This window comes from Leptidea sinapis, chromosome 19 (assembly GCF_905404315.1).
Source record: "Leptidea sinapis chromosome 19, ilLepSina1.1, whole genome shotgun sequence".
Classification (NCBI taxonomy): Eukaryota; Metazoa; Arthropoda; class Insecta; order Lepidoptera; family Pieridae; genus Leptidea; species Leptidea sinapis.
In genome coordinates, this window is record NC_066283.1 from 12,047,385 (window position 1) to 12,065,134 (window position 17,750).

General features: G+C 37.8%; 1 protein-coding gene across 1 annotated transcript in view; it reads left to right on the plus strand.

Annotated features, from left to right (window-relative positions):
• Window positions 1-17,750, plus strand: part of LOC126969706 (nuclear receptor corepressor 1-like) — a 154,682-nt gene that overhangs the window by 123,930 nt on the left and 13,002 nt on the right. The window contains exon 14 of the mRNA XM_050815253.1: window positions 16,955-16,978. Coding sequence (XP_050671210.1) covers window positions 16,955-16,978 — 24 coding nt within the window. The remainder of the gene's footprint in view (window positions 1-16,954; window positions 16,979-17,750) is intronic.

Here is a 17,750-nt window from a genome sequence, read left to right on the forward strand (position 1 = left end):
TGTTCGATATGTTCGAAAATATGATCCATTGTACTGAAACCTGAGCGATAGCCAGCTTGTTCTACAGGATGTTCGTTATCAATTTGTTGTGTTATCCTTTTTAACATTATTGAGGAAAATCATTTATATATGTTTGCCAGTAAATTAATAGGCCTGTAGTTTTCTATATTGTTAGGGTCGCCTTTTTTATATAATAATATGATATCTGATGCGTTCCATTGTTTCGTTACTACTTCTGTCTCAATTATCATATTAAATAGCTTTGTCAGATGAGGAACAAGAATGGGTGCATAAATTTTGAGTATACTTACTTATGTTGTTCGGGCCTAGGCTTTTATTTGTTTTTAGGTTTTTAATATTGTCATATACTTCTGTTTCTTCTATTATAATATCATTTGTCTGTGTACATTTATTATTTTGGTGAATTCGTCAGGGCAAAATCGATTTCATTTTTGACTTTTTGATCTGGCGACATCCACATCCATTTATTTTTTGTTTTTTTTTTCATTAAAAAAACTTTCTCCCCTTTCGTTTCTTTGTCCAATACCATATTTTCCCATGACCATACTTTCTCTTGTTTTAGGTTGACCTACTTTTGCATTGAAGTCTCCTATAACATATACTTAGGTAACATCAAAAAGATTTTTGTATTGTATTTTGTTTAACTGCTGTTTAATTTATAAAAATTAAAGTAATTTATAGAAATTAAACAGCAGTTAACTGTAGCTGAAAGAGGCAGCTACAGTCATGGATAATAAGCATATAAAATATTAATAAAACTTTCAAAAGCTGCAATGTGTTAAGTTTACTTTTAGTTACGCTATAAAATGAATGACGCGCAATTCAGGAAGTATTTGATGAAGCTAAGTTAAGCTCTAAAGTGCTATCGAATCATTATTTTCTCGTGTATATTTAGTACTTAAGTCGCGGTCTATTTGTGAAAAGTGGAGCGAGCCACGCGGGGTCCGTACCTGTCCTGATAAATGAACCGCTATTCTGATTCCTCCTGTCATTAGGAACTATGAAATAATGTATGATACTGCTGCAGTCATTTTCGGTTCATAACTAAGTTAACACACCAAAGCATCAAACTATATATAAGTATAAGTACTGTACGTGCAGTTCTAGTAGACATACTTACTGAGAATCTCAACTACCAGCTTAGTCAGCACACTTGTGTCTGTCGCAAATTAGCCCGTCTACAGTGTTCTGGTGTGACATTCCATCATTATTCATCCGTTTGTGTGGGAAAGGTTACTATAGCATAAACGATTTTCTTAATAATACCACAGACTGGGAATGAAGTGAACACCCTCGGGCTCTTTATTTATAAATGTTTATTGTACGATATTACATTTTCATCCATATTTTTAAAAAAAGCACGCTGAGTTGTTTGCGCCCGTTCTTCTCAGGTCTGAGGCAGTATATTCTGAATGGGTGGTAGTTTTTGACGTTCAGTAAGTGATTTCGAATAAAAATATTTGAATGTGAATACATTCTATCATTATTTATAAGAGTTACGGGTGCAGTGTGACGTACTCGGGGTTGCTATAGATCGTTTGTGTTGCGTTACGACAGTATCATATGGTCTGTTTTTTGGGTGGATATTGCCGCGTATCAATAGGTGGGCCAGCTGCTCGTTCCGTCACTTTTAGAGCCATTTGCGAGAAAGTTGTGATTACATTTCATTAGCCATTTTTATTATACTTGAATGTCATTTACTAACTTGTATGTATTTTAATGTAATAATAACTTATGCCTGTTTCTAGTAAGACATTTTTGAAGTGAATACTTCTTTAGCGGCGTTGAACACTTTTCTTGGGATTAGTGACCTCGAAAATTCGTAAGACAGTCGTTGCAATTATGGATGAAAATTGATTTTTCTGAGAGATAAACTTTATAATGTAAAATAATTGTAGTAGTTCTTGTCATTTTTGTACGTTAGCGTAAAATAAATGAATATTTTATTTAACCACACAAATGCTAGTACTTTTATACTGATAAATAAAGCGATTCGTGCGAAATTACTCCGTAACCATTCAAAATATTCAAAAAATGCACAAAGTTTATGTTCAAGTTTTCACTTCTGCCGGCACTCCCGGTTTAACCCTTTACTTTTTTTATATTTCTAAAGTTAGTTCACAAGTAAGTTATCTTAAAAAGCAGGTTTTAATGTTATTTCGAAAATATACATATAAATACAATTGACCAGTGAGTTAAGGATAAAACGAAAAAATAATGATTTTAGTGAATATAGGTTGTAATGTAGGTGTAAATATAGGTATGTTAAAGGTGTGAATTTACTTTGTTATAAAACTATAATTTTATTAGTATTTCCAGTAAGAATTGAGTAAAATGTTGAATGATAACACATTGAAAATATATAATTTGATCTTGTTTTTACGGAATTATTCATAAATCATCATTACTAATAAAATGAAATAATTGTTTGATATGGTTAATATTACACTCAAAATCAATCGTAAAAGACCTACCGTACTAATTTTAATTAAATATTCGTCACCCTTTTTATATCGGTTGGGGAGGAGTTATATGTACATCCACCATTTATTTGTTGACTGCCTCGTTCATATCGTGTGTATGTAAGTACAACTTGTTGAATAGTTACTTACTGGTTACACTTATTTATTTAGAAGTGCGCAACGTTCAAATCAAACCACAAAACTTAAAGAAGAAACATTTAATAACAATCACAGTTAAGTAACTAAATTAATACAACATCGTAGTCGTCACGCGACACGCGTCACGCGCTCGACGTGCTCGGCTCGGGCGAGTGGTGCGCGGGCCCGGGGGCCGGCGGGGGGGTGTCGTCCTCGTGGCAGCGCTTCCTGTGCTTGTGCACGAAGTAGTAGGAGGGGAACTTGCAGCCGCAGGTCTTGCAGGGGTAGTAGTGGGGCGCCGCGCGCGGCTTGCGGGGCCAGCCGCCGGGCTGCCACGCGGCGTTGAGCACGCGGCTGAAGCGCACGGGCCCGTCGCACGACGCCACGTCCAGCACGGCGCGGGCTGGCGGCGGCTCCTCCACGCGCTCCACGTCCAGCTCGCTGGAGGCGGCGGACGACGGCGAGGGCGGCGGCGGCGTGGGCGGCCGCGCGCGCCGGGCCACGGGGCGGTGCGCCCCGGGCGGCGGCACGGGCCGCGCCACGCACGGGCCGGGGCCCAGCCACGCGCGGTACAGAGACAACATGCCGGCTGGCCCGCCGCCGACGACTGAGCGAGCACGCCGCCCGAGCCGCCTTATATACACTCGCTTTCCCGCCAATTACCACCGATGCCGCCTTCGTCTTGTTTGTACATCATAATTACTTGTTACACGTCGCTTGTCAACTGAAAATCGTTGCTTTTATTTATTTAGAGCATTCAGCATTGGTAACAAGACCATCAGCTCGAATCAAAATACAATAAAAGAAGAATATTAAAATAAGTTTTCTATATAACTACTCGATTACACGAAAAACCCCCATTAGATGTATGGGAAAAAAAATCTTTATGTGTGTTCCATTTTATCACTTTGTCAACTACATAAATAAAGCTGAAAACAAAATTTTATAAACGATGCGAGACTCGAACCCTCGACCTCTCGCCGAGAGGTATTATACATTTGTGTAATTAATCCTAGAAGTGAGTGAGTGATCCACTTTAAAAACATAGCAAATTTCTTTGTACTGAGTAACTACTGAGTATTAACTTCTCTGTAAATGAAACTTTATAGTATCTTAGTATACATACTAGGTATACATTTCGTTTACGTACCAATCTGACAGTTTTACAATCCCCAAATGTGGTGGAAATTATTTTTAACGGTTAATTTTTCTATACCAATTCCTGTTTTTAAGTAATGTGTGTGACCAGTGCTCTTCTTTTCAAAAAAATTTTTTATGTCTATTTATGCCTTAATTTTTTTTTAATTCTATTAAGATACTTAAATAATGTCATTGTAAAAAATCGGTTAAACTTTCAGAACTGTTTTAAACTTCTTTTCGGATTCTGTGACGATCACTAATTAACATGCGACGATATTATTATTTATTTTATTATAATTGGAAAAATTACAGCTAAACACAATAATAGTATGGTAAATATTTACGTGAAAGCCTATGTGCCAAAAGCTCTTTTTAAAACATAATTTCTGCAATGTTCATAGACAGTCCTTATATTATACATAATATCATTGATATGAATTATGTTTGCTACGCCACCGTTCGCTCCACCCCCCTAGGAAGCCTTCTTTCAATAAAGCTCGCGTATTTAATATCATTCGATCCATTATTAAATTAAATAAAATCCACGCGATCTACGTCAAATAAAACTCCAGTCCAAGCCATTAATAAAACATGAAATGCTTGACAATTTTTCAAAAGAACTCAAACGATATGAAATATTCCGCAGATCTGAAGTCGTACTTCGCAAACACTTAATTCACTTAGTGGTCCCTTGGGGCCCGGGGCCCGGGGCTCCAACACTGCGATTGGGGCTTCGGAGTCTTTATTGTGCTCGCTTTGTTCGCTAGCTTTGTACATGTTCAGATTTTAATATATACAATACTCTTATCATTATTTTAAGAGCGAATCTTTGATTGCATTAATCTCCTACAATTGTTTTTTTTTATAAATATAAGGGACGAGACGAACGGGACGTTCAGCAGTTGGTAATTAATACGCCCTGCCCATCACAATGCAGTGCGGCTCAGGATTACTGAAAAACTCAAAAAATCTGAGCGGTACTACAACTGTGCTCGTTACCTTGAGACAAGTTGTCAAGTCTCATTTGCCCAGTAATTTCACTAGCTACGGCGCTCTTCAGACCGAAACACAGTAATGCTTACACGTTACTGCTTCACAGAAATAGGTGCTTTATTTTATTTATTTGTTGCTTTATTCTCATACCTACAAACAGCAGCGCTGCGTTCTGTAAATTTGTTATCTTTACCATTGGCCACTCACATTACTTTGTACATTATGTACCTACCCTCATAATTATTATCATTTTAAAAAATAGATTGCTTTAGCCTTAGAAGGTTCAAATATACATAATTTATACGTCTAGATAGAGTCTGTTGCTGTTAAACAACCGATAAAAACAGGAATATTAGTTTAGAGTACGTGACAAGCTACGTCTTACACTCGCGATTTGTATGACACTTTGTGTTAGTGTGAGTGTGAATTGCTGAAAATAGAGGTTAGTTCTAAAGTCTATTTTTGTTCAACGTTTTCACAGCTATCAAAGACGTATTATGATCTTCCTCCGTCATTATGTTAGCACTATAAGGCACTTCTTCTCTGTGCTTTGCTAATTAGTTTTCCTGCTTCACTTTTCAATCACAGATTACATAAACTGATCTTTGCCTTTTTTCTGTATAGTGTCTTTTTCGTTTCCCCTATCGTTGAAATCTATTTTTTGTTGTTCCTACCAACTGTGAAATGTTTTAATATCTACCAGATTATTCGATATCATATGTATATGTACTATAATTGTATTTCAATCAATGGATTGAGTTATCGCGTTAGTAATTGGTGTGTTAAGCGTTGAGTGGTGATTTAGTATTCCGTGTGTCGTCCTGGATCGCCGCCGCAGCTTAACGTGACGAGGATAGTCCACTGGCCACTGAATTTTGGTGTCACCTTTGTACGTATATGTCAGCCTTTGACAATGGCAGCCGGGATTATAGTGCGTTTTTACGTCTCAAATATTGTGTGATATTATTTTGTTAATTTTCGTTCTTGTTTCTGCTCTTATTAGGTTTTAAAGGAGTAGAATAAAGTTCTAAAACTTGAAAAGTTGGTATCAATTGGCAGCGGGCATTTTTTTATGATAGATGTTACAAGCGCACCGGCTTGTGCATAAATGAAAGCAACATGTAACATTATATGGTAAAACAGCAGTTTTTTTATGATAATAAGGGACGAGACGAGCAGGTCGTTCAGCTGATACGCCCTGCCCATTACAATGCAGTGTCGCTCAGGATTCATGAAAAACCCAAAAATTCTGATCGGCACTAAAATTTCGTACGTTAACCTTGAGACATAAGATGCTAAGTCCCATTTGCCCAGTAATTTCACTAGCTGTACGGCCCACTTCAGACCAAAACACAGTAACTCTTACACATTAGTGCTTCACGGCAGTAATAGGCGTCGTTGTTGCTGTTACTATAGTTGTTTTACAAAATTGATTAGTTTAACAGTTCAGTTGTGAGTTTTATTAAAAGCGTGTGTGAAGTCAGTTGAATGACATTTCTCTTGTACTTAAGTGAATTACAAATTATTTAAAATCAAGTGTGCATTTCATCGTCTATCAGCTTGATGATGGGGAAGATCAAAACATAAGCAATCGTTAGCAATTATATTGAATGCAGTTCCTTTATGAAGTCGTGTGTGCTGTTTAATCTGCAAATGCTTCCTGTATTTGTCCGCAGAACAAGTTTGATCTGTCGCTCGTTAAATTGTCACGCTCGATGGCTTAAGTAAATACGAAACGTTCCGCTGTAGCCGAATATTTCTCTATATTTATATTTTTGTCAAGACCATGGTACACTCTCGAACATTTCGGTTCAATTAAACTTGTATAGTTTTGGTTAGTTTATTACGTGGACCTAAACGCTTACATACTATCTTAGATTCTAAAGACATTAGTGTGAAAAATAGGAGAAAAATTACTTAGCTCGTTAGTTTATTACAGAAGTATTATCAATAGATGACATATTATGCATCTGTAGCCTGTATGCTTAATTACATTTTTTTATGAAAATAAGGGAAGAGACGAGCAGGACGTTCAGCTGATGGTAATTTATACGCCCTGCCAATTACGATGCAGTGACGCTCAGGATTCTTGTAAAACCCCACAAATTCTGAGCGGCAGTACAACTGCGCTCGTCACCTTGAGACATAAGATATTAAGTCTCATTTGCCCAGTAATTTCACTAGCTACGGCGCCGTTCAAACCGAAACACAGTAATGCCTACACATCACGCTTCACGGCTGAAATAGGCACCGTTTTGGTACCCATAATCTAGCCGGCATCCTATGCAAAGGAGCCTCCCACTGGTTATTTTCTACTGTACTTAATGACACGAAATCTAAAAAATCCATTAAATTTCGGGAAATCATGTAGATTATTTCCACCCGAGGTGGGTGTATACCATGATTAGGTGTGCGGTTATATTACTTTCTATGTAGGCTTACGGAAAGTTGTACATTTTTAAAATTGCGTAATTATAAGGACCTTATCCGTATTTATAGAGTCTCTTGCTTTGAGAAAACCGATAAAAAGGACAGGAATATTATTTTAGTGTGCGTGACAAGCTACGTCTTACACTCGCTACTTTGTGTTAGTGTGCGTGAATTGCTCAAAATAGAAGTTAGTTCTAAACTCATGTTCTTCTTGCACGCTAATTTCCAATTTTGTTATTTGCCAAGATGTTGGAATTTATTTTTTATAGTGACGTTTGTTAATACCTTTTAGTCACAGAGCTATCCTTTTGTATTTTGACTTTTGTAGCCTGATCTGATTGTTATGATGCGTACAAACCAGTGCAGAAATAATCTCAAAAGTATTTAATATTACATGAGCTTGTTTTGTTATTTTGGATTTCACGCCCTAACTACAAGGCCAGTCATGAAATTTTACTCACACTTCGGGTAGGAGAGGACATTAAGGTACAAATTTATTCCGATTTTGTTTAGATTTCTCGAAGATGCGCGATTACTTATATTCGGGGAGGAAGAGGAAGACAAAATAGCGTACGGGTCACCTGACGTTAGGTGATCACCGCCGCCCACAATCTCATGCCACAGCTTTGTTGTAGGTACGTGGAGGAAAGTTCCTTGAAAACCGCACATATATAATAGGTCACGGTAATTAAATATAACGCTATAATACGCAGAGATAAATGGAAGACCACGCGGGCAAAGGAGCAGACACAGTAGCTATTATATATCATAGATATGAACAGTTCATCGAGTTGAACAACTTAGGTTATATTCTCAACATACCTTCTCCTATGTATCCTACATTTAACGATGCCATTAATGCTGAATTAGTATTTTGCGTTAATTTACCTTCTGAAATGAGTGAAGCAGCGGCCTGGATCCAATTAGCTCTCGTTCAAATATCGGTAATTGGGAGATTAATTGGATGTTCCCGCATTTATACTAGTCCCCTCACGCGATTATCAACATTTTAGCTCTTGAGCTCTACATTAGTTAAGAGATATTGATGCGGTATTAAAATATTATCTTAAATTTATTCTGTTACCTAATTAACATTAATAATAATATATGGTAACTGCCATAATAGTAAGAAGCCAATTTATTATAATCTATATTAATCGCTTAATATTACATCGGTCGCGAATCAGAATTATTTCGGGCAATGACCCGTTACTTATCGCGTTTACCTTCGCCCTACATTAGTTAGAGCTATTGATGCGGTATTAAAATATTATCTTTGATTTATTCTGTTAGTATATTAAAGTATTATAATATATAATAACTGTGCTAATAGTAAAAAACCACTGTAGTATCAATCTTCTATTTAATCGCTTATTGCATCGGTCAACAAGCAGAATTATTTCGGCCAATGACCCGTTATTTGTCTCTATTGTCGCGTATATATCCGCCATTGAAGAAAAATAATATTTAAATGATTTTATTTCATGTTATTAGATATACATTGAACATTTCTATTGCTTGTTAGAATTATTAAAATGTGAGAGAACTTGAAATGAGTGGGTGAAGGACTCACGACGAGGACGGAAGGAGGGGAGGTGGGAGGAGATCTGAGGAGGGTCGGGAGTGTCGGGAGTGTTAGTCTTCAGAATGTTGAAGATAAACGTCTAGTGTTTGCGTAGCGTTTTGGTTCGTCTAATTAACTCAGTGTAAACGATCCAATTTGCAGCTCGATGTGTTGTACTTGTCTCACTTGGCGCTACTCGTATACTATTCATCTTATCAAAGCTTTTTCTGAAAGCTTATTTTGAAATTAATGAAATCAGGTGTTTTCTCTTTAATTCTTATAAATAGGTTATTGATATTTTTTTTTCAAAATATATAATACACGTCCATTTTCCCTGGGATCATAGTAAAATGTATTTGGGCAAATTTCCTTAGATAACTTTTTTTTTTAATTGAAAATAAGCGACGAGATGAACAGGACACCCTCCCCATTACAATGTAGTGCCGATCAGGATTCTTGAAAAACACAAAAATTCTGAGCGGCTTTACAATTGCGCTCGTCACTTTTAGGCATAATATGTTAAGTCTCATTTTCCCAGTAATTTCACTAGCTACGGCGCCCTTCAGACCGAAACACAGTAATGCTAACACACTACTGCTACACGGCAGGAATAGGCGCCCATAATGTAGCCGGCATCCTGTGCAAAGGAGCCTCCCACTGGCTACCCATTTAACAGACACCGATTTCCAGGACTCGAGTGTCTCTAATTTGTAAATGGGTCTCTAATTTTGTGAAACAAAAATAAAAAGCAGTAAGTTGCCAATATAAACGAGTCTACAGTTCAACATATTTTGAAGCCTTCGAAAGTGCATCCGCTTCAGCTATGTCAGCTAGTCATCAAGCTGACACTTATTCGTAATAAACATTAAATAAAAATAATCTAACAATATTTAAATCTAGGGATCTAATATTGTCCAAATAAAAGAGTATGTAGTCATACTGTTTTATTTTTACGAGTAAATACCTAAAAAGAAAACCGTTTGAGTCGCAAAGTTTACTGTTTAAATCGTTAATAACCGCATTAATCTCTTTGGAAACTGCAGTAGCTAAAAAACTTTTGAAGTTTGTGTTTCTGTTTGTTTGTTCGGCATAAGTTTGGGTAAGTAATCTTTTTATAGGCATATTTGAGATGCATTATTTGAACAATTTGTTATGTTTTTAAAGTGATAACCCTCACTTCTAGGATTAATACACAAATAAAATTTTGTTGTTTTTCAAATTTTATTTGTGTATTAATCCTAGAAGTGAGGGTTATCGCTTTAAAAACATAACAAATTGTTTAGATTTACAAGAGCGACATCTCAAGTCAATTTCCTAATATGCAAATATTAGGGTTGAGCAGGTTATCAATTGTAAAGTAGATCCTGTAGATGAAGCCACAACCTGAGAGTTGAACAAAGCATATAAGATTTAAGTTGGTTCTCTAATCTCTGCTCTAACCCAGTTGGTTAGAGCACCGGCACGGAACGCCGGAGGTCGTGGGTTCGAGTCCCGCATCATTCATAAAATTTTGTTGTATTTCAAATTTTATTTATGTATTATTTGAGTCTTTACACGCTTTCCGCGAGGCAGATACAAAAGTCTCTATTCGATCGCAGCTTGAGTCCAACCAGCCTTCCATTAGTTACAACCTCAAACTTATCAACTTTACATAATTTACAATATTGTACCACAGAGTAGGGATTTTTTTTTATTTTTTCTTATGACAATAAAAGACGAGACGAGCAGTACGTTCAGCTGACCGTAATTGATTCTTGAAAATTCCAAATTTTCTCGTCCCTTTGAGACATAAGATGTTAAATCTCATTTGAGCAGTAATTTCACTAGCTACGGCGCCCTTCAGGCCGAAATACAATAATGTTTACGCATTACTGCTTCACGGCAGAAATAGGCGCCGTTGTTGTATTGTTTGTACCCATATTCTAGTCGGTATCTTGTGCAAAAGAAGCCTTCCACTGGTAAATATTAATGCCATAGGTAAATTCCTTTTGTTCAGCATTACTATTGAAAGTGATAAAGATAATTGAAAATAAATTTAAGAAATTACATCAAACTAGGCTTGCTTATGTTGTTTGTGGTTTATGTTATATTTTGTCTAGTTTCATATATTACATTGTGGCTGAGTATATAACCTTTAGATTGTTGTTGTTGTCTACCGATTAAAATGAGACTAACATTTAATGTTACGGGTAGGTTTCAACGACTTCTTATATGATAGCAGTCTTTGCAAAAAGAACGGTTAAATAATTTTCTGTCATAAACAATTCGATAAACAAAATATAACAATAATTATGGAGTGAATCGGCTAAAATGGCTGAGCGGGGCCCTACAATAGTATTATGATGTGAATAATTAAAGTGCATCAGATTTGCGAGGCGGATCCGGTCCGCGTTGCCCAAAGCCGCGGCCCGGGCTCGCTCGGTGTTAATATTGTATGGCGCTCTGTCTGACGCGCGATCTGTTCATTAGCCGTTGTTTCCTGTAAACAGATTACGCAAAGCTATCGCGATCAATGCAATTGTTGATAACGCCACCATTTCATATATTGGTTTTTGGTATCATCATGTACCTGAGCACGATTGTTTACCAGAGGATGACACAGATACTTATTAGGAATTCCCATTTGCCACGACACATACAGATGCAAACTTGACATACCTGTCACGATTTTTACTTATTTTTACTCACAAAATGGATACTGGCCGACCTGTACGGTACTGCCACCGCACCCTTTTCGACAGCAAAGTGGTAAATTTGTTTCCGCGTGTTGACCTCAGGTCTATGTTTATACATAAAAATCACAAATGAAAACTAAATTTCTGTATATATACTGGCGTATGAGACATAAGACTAAGTTTTAAGGTGACAATATTCTCTGGCGTTCCACAAGGCTCTCATTTAGGACTTTTGCTATTTATATTATATCTCTATAACATGACCGACTTAAATGCTATTTTGTACGCTGATGACACTAAGATTTATCGGATATTTCGTAGTGTTATCGATTGTGAAACCCTGCAAAAAGATCTCACTATCTTTGAATCTTATTGCAAGCACAGTAATCTTTATTTAAATCTTGTCAAATGCCTTATTATCAGTTGGAATAGAAAACGTAATACAGTAGCTTTCCCATGTTGACTTTGTAATGTAGAACTGAAGCTTGTAACTGAAGTGCGTGACCTTGGAGTAATTTTAGATTCTATGCTTAACTTTATCAGTCGTATTGATGAAATTGTCATCAAAGCATATAAGTAGCTTGGATTCATATTATGCGTTAGTAAACCGTTGAAAAACGCTTTGACCTATGAGATTTTATCCAAATGTTTTGTACGTAGCCATCTGGAGTTTGCATGCTCAGTTTTGAAACTTTTCTATCAAGTCCATATTGACCGCATAGAAAGAGTTAAAAAAAATTAATCTATTATTATTATTATTATCAAATCTTTAGACTTTACAATTGGACATTCTTATGATGATTATGATATTTTTTTAGTTCGTTTTAGTATGGAAACTCTTTCATATCGACGGAATAAAATTGACATCATCATTGTATATAAATTCATTAGTAATTTGGTTGATGCCCTTTCGTTTTATTTATTAGTTTTGGTATTCCTTGTAGTCGTAAACGAATTTGTGGTAAAAAACTCTTGTTTTCTACTTTTAAACGTAGAATTTTTTTTATGCCAATAATTGTTTTATCAATCGTGCTACTAAACTGTACAATGGTAGATTTTCTAGTATAGATTTATTTAGTTCCTCTTTGCTTAAGTTTTAATTAAATTTTAAAGTTTTTTGTATCTAGTTAGGTCAACAAGATTAACATCATTGTATTTACACTCTGATATATTATTATTTAGTTTGTTTTTCGTGCTAAGTCACCTATTTAGGATAAATAATTCATTCGGTGGATGGAACCGCACCTGTAATATAAATAAATTGTATTTCATATAAGTAATTAAAGGTTTATGTGTACAATGATCGGTCTGTAATGTTATTGTTTGTTACTCAATAAATTTTAATATTTAAAAATAATATGTCACATGTCGGTCGCGTCAAACAGAAATGAGCCTTCCATTGTTCCGCAGCCGTCATAGAGAGAACCGGCACGCCGTCGGCCACGTGCGCCGTGTGCGGCGGCGGCGCGGCGCGGGCCGGGGCGGCGGGGGCGGGGCCGGGCGCGCGCGTGTGCGAGTCGTGCCGCGTGCGCGCCGGGCGGGCGCGGCGCTCGCGCTGCCCCGTGCCGGCGTGCGGCGCGCGCGCCACGCGGCTGCGACACCTGCCGCCGCGCTGGCACGACCTGCCGCCCGCCGACAAGCGCCCGCTCCTCGACGACTTCCGTACGTGCGCTCCACTACTATCGTTACTCGCTCCTTTATTGTTCCCCATCGTCACAAATAATATTTCTACCCGCTTTCTTAACGCTCGCTTCCTCTGTTATGCTAATGATATGAAGATATTTCAATACCATTGCGACTCCTCATGATTTCGAAAACTTTCAAATTGACCTAAACCGACTGGACAACTTTTGCCAACCCAAAAAGCTCGATCGTAATCCCTCCAAATGTGGTGGGCCCGAACTATTAAGTTTGATAAAATTAAATACCTCTGTCAGTCTTACTCTTAGACGTCCACCATTACTTTAATACAAATACGGGCAAAATTCCTACTTGTGGCGAATGAGCAGTAAGTTTCATAATATTAATAAGTAAGTAGACTTACACCTATAACGAATTCATTGACTAAATTGTTAGAGGATCCTTATGTCTACTAATATCGTTGACATTATTAACTAAAGTGTTCGCAACTATTTTAAACTTATAGTTTGCTATGAGTGTGGATCTTGTTTTAACTTTTATCTACACCCATCATGCTTTAAATCCTCAATTAAAGATTCTGAAACAATTAGCTTATTGCCAATATTAAAACACCCAATGTTCTAATAACCATTACATCATCCAAAAGAGTGTTGTAAAGTTATACTGAATTTCACAACAACACTCCTATTTTTTTTTCATTCCCTTCATGCTCAAAGAGTTTTAACAGACAGCCACATTCTTATTACTCAATGCGTGGCATCTGTATGAATTTAAAAAAAACATTGTGGTTCACGCACGTTCCACCCCACCAGAACGTCGCGCGCCGTAAAAAAAAGAAAGGTTATTCGAATCCCCGCCACTTTTCTTCAATATTTTTGTTGTTTTGTTTACAAAAAACGAGCGATTAATTTCCAAAAGAACATAATATTCAAGTGAATTTTAATTATTGCACTATACAAAATGTAAATTACTACTAAAATAAATAATTATTTCATTAATACTTAGTTTATTTGTATATATAATCAGTAATAGATGATATTAAGTTACTACTAGGACTGGCTATTTTAATGTTAGCAGTAAGCTAACTATTTCAGAATCTTTTAGAGAATTCATATTTTGGATGTAGATAAAGACTTATATGCAACTGTTGATAATTAGGTATTAAAACACTCATGTGATACTATTATCATACTCGGCTTCGCCTCGTGAGATAAATCCACATTCGTGTTTTAATACCCCTTATTACACAACAGTTGCATAAATAACTATTGCGTGTGTTGGAAAGAACTTGACATTATATAGACAATTTTGCAAAGGAAAACCAAAATGATCCAAAATGTTACAACCGCATCCGAGATCTTTTGAAATTACGAAAATATGTTTGTAATTACTCGTCTAATAAAATATATATCAGTTGCTGCGCATATATACCACGTGGAAACAGCATATTTACTTTCACCCAGGATGATCACGCGTCAGTATTTAACTCTTTCAGAAATACCAAGCGATCTGAGCAAGTGCTGCCTCACGTGTTTCAAGCGTATCACCAGACGGTTAGACTCATTAGGAGAAGGTGGCTCCGCGCCCGAACCGAGCGAGGAAGAGGCCACGAAGTTCAGAACATTGCTGCGGGAACACGGCACAGCCTGGGACCGCATGGCCACGGCCAGCGGCCGAACACCCGCCGCGCTGAAGGCCTTCTACTTCACGTACAGGAAGAAGCTTCAGTTGGAGTCGCTTCTGGCCGAGCGGCAACCGACTAAAGGCAGTGATACGGACGACAGTATACTGAGCTCCGGGGACACTGACACGGCCAGCGCGGAGTCGCCCCGGCCTCCGCCCCTCCCGGGGCCGCGGACCGACGCGGTGGCGCCGCGCAGGCACCGGAGGGACGAGTATGACTCGTCAGCCACGGAGACGGCCGACGAAGAGAACGACGCTCCTAGTGCTAAAGTGAGTCGGTACATACAGACGATTGGTAACAATAATAGGGTAAACTTAGAAAGCTATAGAATAAGAATCGCGACATCCTGGACTCGATTATGCAGCTCAAATAATAGAATCCTCCCGGCAGGAATTCCATGTACCTATACACAATGGATATCTGTTCACATGGAGAGGTTAAAAAATTAGAATAAGCAAACTATGGGATGAAATTGTTTATAAAAGAATAATATTATATTATTGTTATTATAAATGCCTGTACTTGAATGGTACAGATTATAATATTATAATCTGCTATTTAAATTGCTGACGGTACGTGTATACCAGTGGGAGGCTCGTTCACAAAGGATGCCGGCTAGATTATGGGTACCGCGACGACGTCTATTTCTGGCGCGAAGCAGTAATGTGTAAGCATTATTGTTTATCGGTCTGAAGTGCGCCGTAGCTAATGAAATTACTGGGCAAATAATATATTTTACGTCTCAAGGTGACGAGCGCAATTGTAGTGCCGCTGTGAATTAGTTTTTAAGAATCCTGAGCGGCACTGCATTGTAATGGGCAGTGCGTATAAATGCCCACCAGCAGATCCTGCTCGTCCCTCTCCAATAATGTGCGTGTTGTCAGTCGGTGCAGACGGCGCCGGGCCCGGGTGCGCCGCTCACGGTGCGGGACGTGGTGCTCAACATGATCGAGGTCAGCCTCATGAAGAACCCGCGCCCGCCGCCGCATCCAGCCCTCGCGCCCAAGGTACGTGCGCCGCTCTGGGGTGGTACTGTCGCCGAATTGACGCAGTAACACGGCGTAATAGAAGATAATGTAGTGAGCTACAAACTGAAAGGAGCTAACACCTAGGTTGAAATGCCCATCGGAATCATTAGCAAAACCATCCGTAACATAGATTTTTACAATGGCGTTAGACAGAACTCATTTAATAGGTCTTTATAGGCAATATGTAGTCATCAATGTTTTCTCTAAAGTACCTACCTAAAATATTTGTAAAGAGAATTACTACTATGTAATACTAATTCCTTAAGATGTCACTTGACAGTTCAGAATGATTGGAATGTCTTGGTGAGGTGGTAACCTAGGAAAAGTGATTATTATTAAGGGATTTCGAAATTTAGAAAAAATAATATATAAGCTTTAAGTGTTGTTTTTTTTTTTGTTAAAGAGAAAAATATTATATTTTGTGTCTGTACATAAACAGACAATATCAATTTGTACATAAACAGAACAGTAAGAGTGAGCCACCATTTTGCGGCATTCACATTGAGTGTGGTAACAGAATACTATTACCACACTCACTGTTGGGTAACAAGTAATATTAAAACACGAATGTGATAATAGTATTACATGAGTGTTTTGATACCTAATTATCAAGAGTTGCATACAAGACCTTATCTACACCCATAATATGAATGCTTTTAAAATATTCTGAAACAGTTAGCTTACTCCTTACATTAAAAAAGCCAGTCCTAGTAACTATTACATCATCCAAACGAGTGTTGTAATGTTGTACTGAATTTCATTACAACACTCATTTGGATGATGTAATGGTTATTAGGAACTTGGATGTTTTAATGTCGGCAAGAAGCTAACTGTTTTACAAATCTTTAATAGAGGATTTAACGCATGGGTGTAGATAAATGGATTTAATATTAATTGCCTATTCACGAGTCATACGATATAGTTTTTATAAACGGTAATGATGTGATCGTTTCACCAGCCCCCGCCCACCCTGCCGGCCCACGAGCTAGCCACCCTGACCGTGGTGAGCGGCTCCCACCACAGCGCGGCCGCGGCGCTGTCCCCGCGCCCCGCCACCATCACGCCGCTGCCCGCCGAGAACGGGCCCGACCTCGTGCTGCTGCAGGTGACCTACCCCCTGGATACATAGCATTAAACTCAATGGTTCACAATGAACTTTCTTTCAAGGCTATGCGTAGAGGCCCTTGATTGTCCGACGACCTGTATAGCCGAGTGGTTAGCGATCCTACCTACTAAGCTAGAGGTCCCGGGTTCGAATCCCGGAAGGTGCAAGCATTTATATGATGAACATCCATAATGTTTGTTTCCGAGTCATGGATGTTTAAATGTATTTATGTATGTTTAAGTAAGTATAATGGTTTAAATATATCGTTGTCTTGTAACCCATAAGACAGGCTATATATGCTTAATTTGGGGCAAGATAATTTGTGTGAAAAGTGTGTCAATACTATATTATTATTATTGTGTGTCTTCTAAAACATCACAGAGAGTGTTTTAAAGATGGAAGTTTGCGCGTTAACTACTAAGAATTTAATTGTTAATTAATAATAATTTAATTGTTAAATAATTAAGTTACTCACATAGCCCGCAATACAGTACTTTGTAATGGGCATAATAAAACCCGCTATGCGTTGATGCTTCTGTTATAAACTCAGAGGATTAATTTTTTTCTTCATTTGATGGAGCCTTAAGTAATTAAATGTTGGTTTCAGGTGGACCGGACGCAAGCACCTCCTCATTCCAACAGCCAACCTGACTCATTACTGGACCTGACTGTCAAGAGGCCCAGGCTAGACAACAGGCATCCCAATATAACAGTACGTCAACAATAACATATATTATTATTATGTAGATTATGTGGCAATTTTTTAATTTATAGTACTGGAAAGTTAAAAAAATTCCAACTAATAACCCTTTAATTTATATGTAATACAGACAATTTAAGTTCCATTATAATTATTTGAAACAAGAATC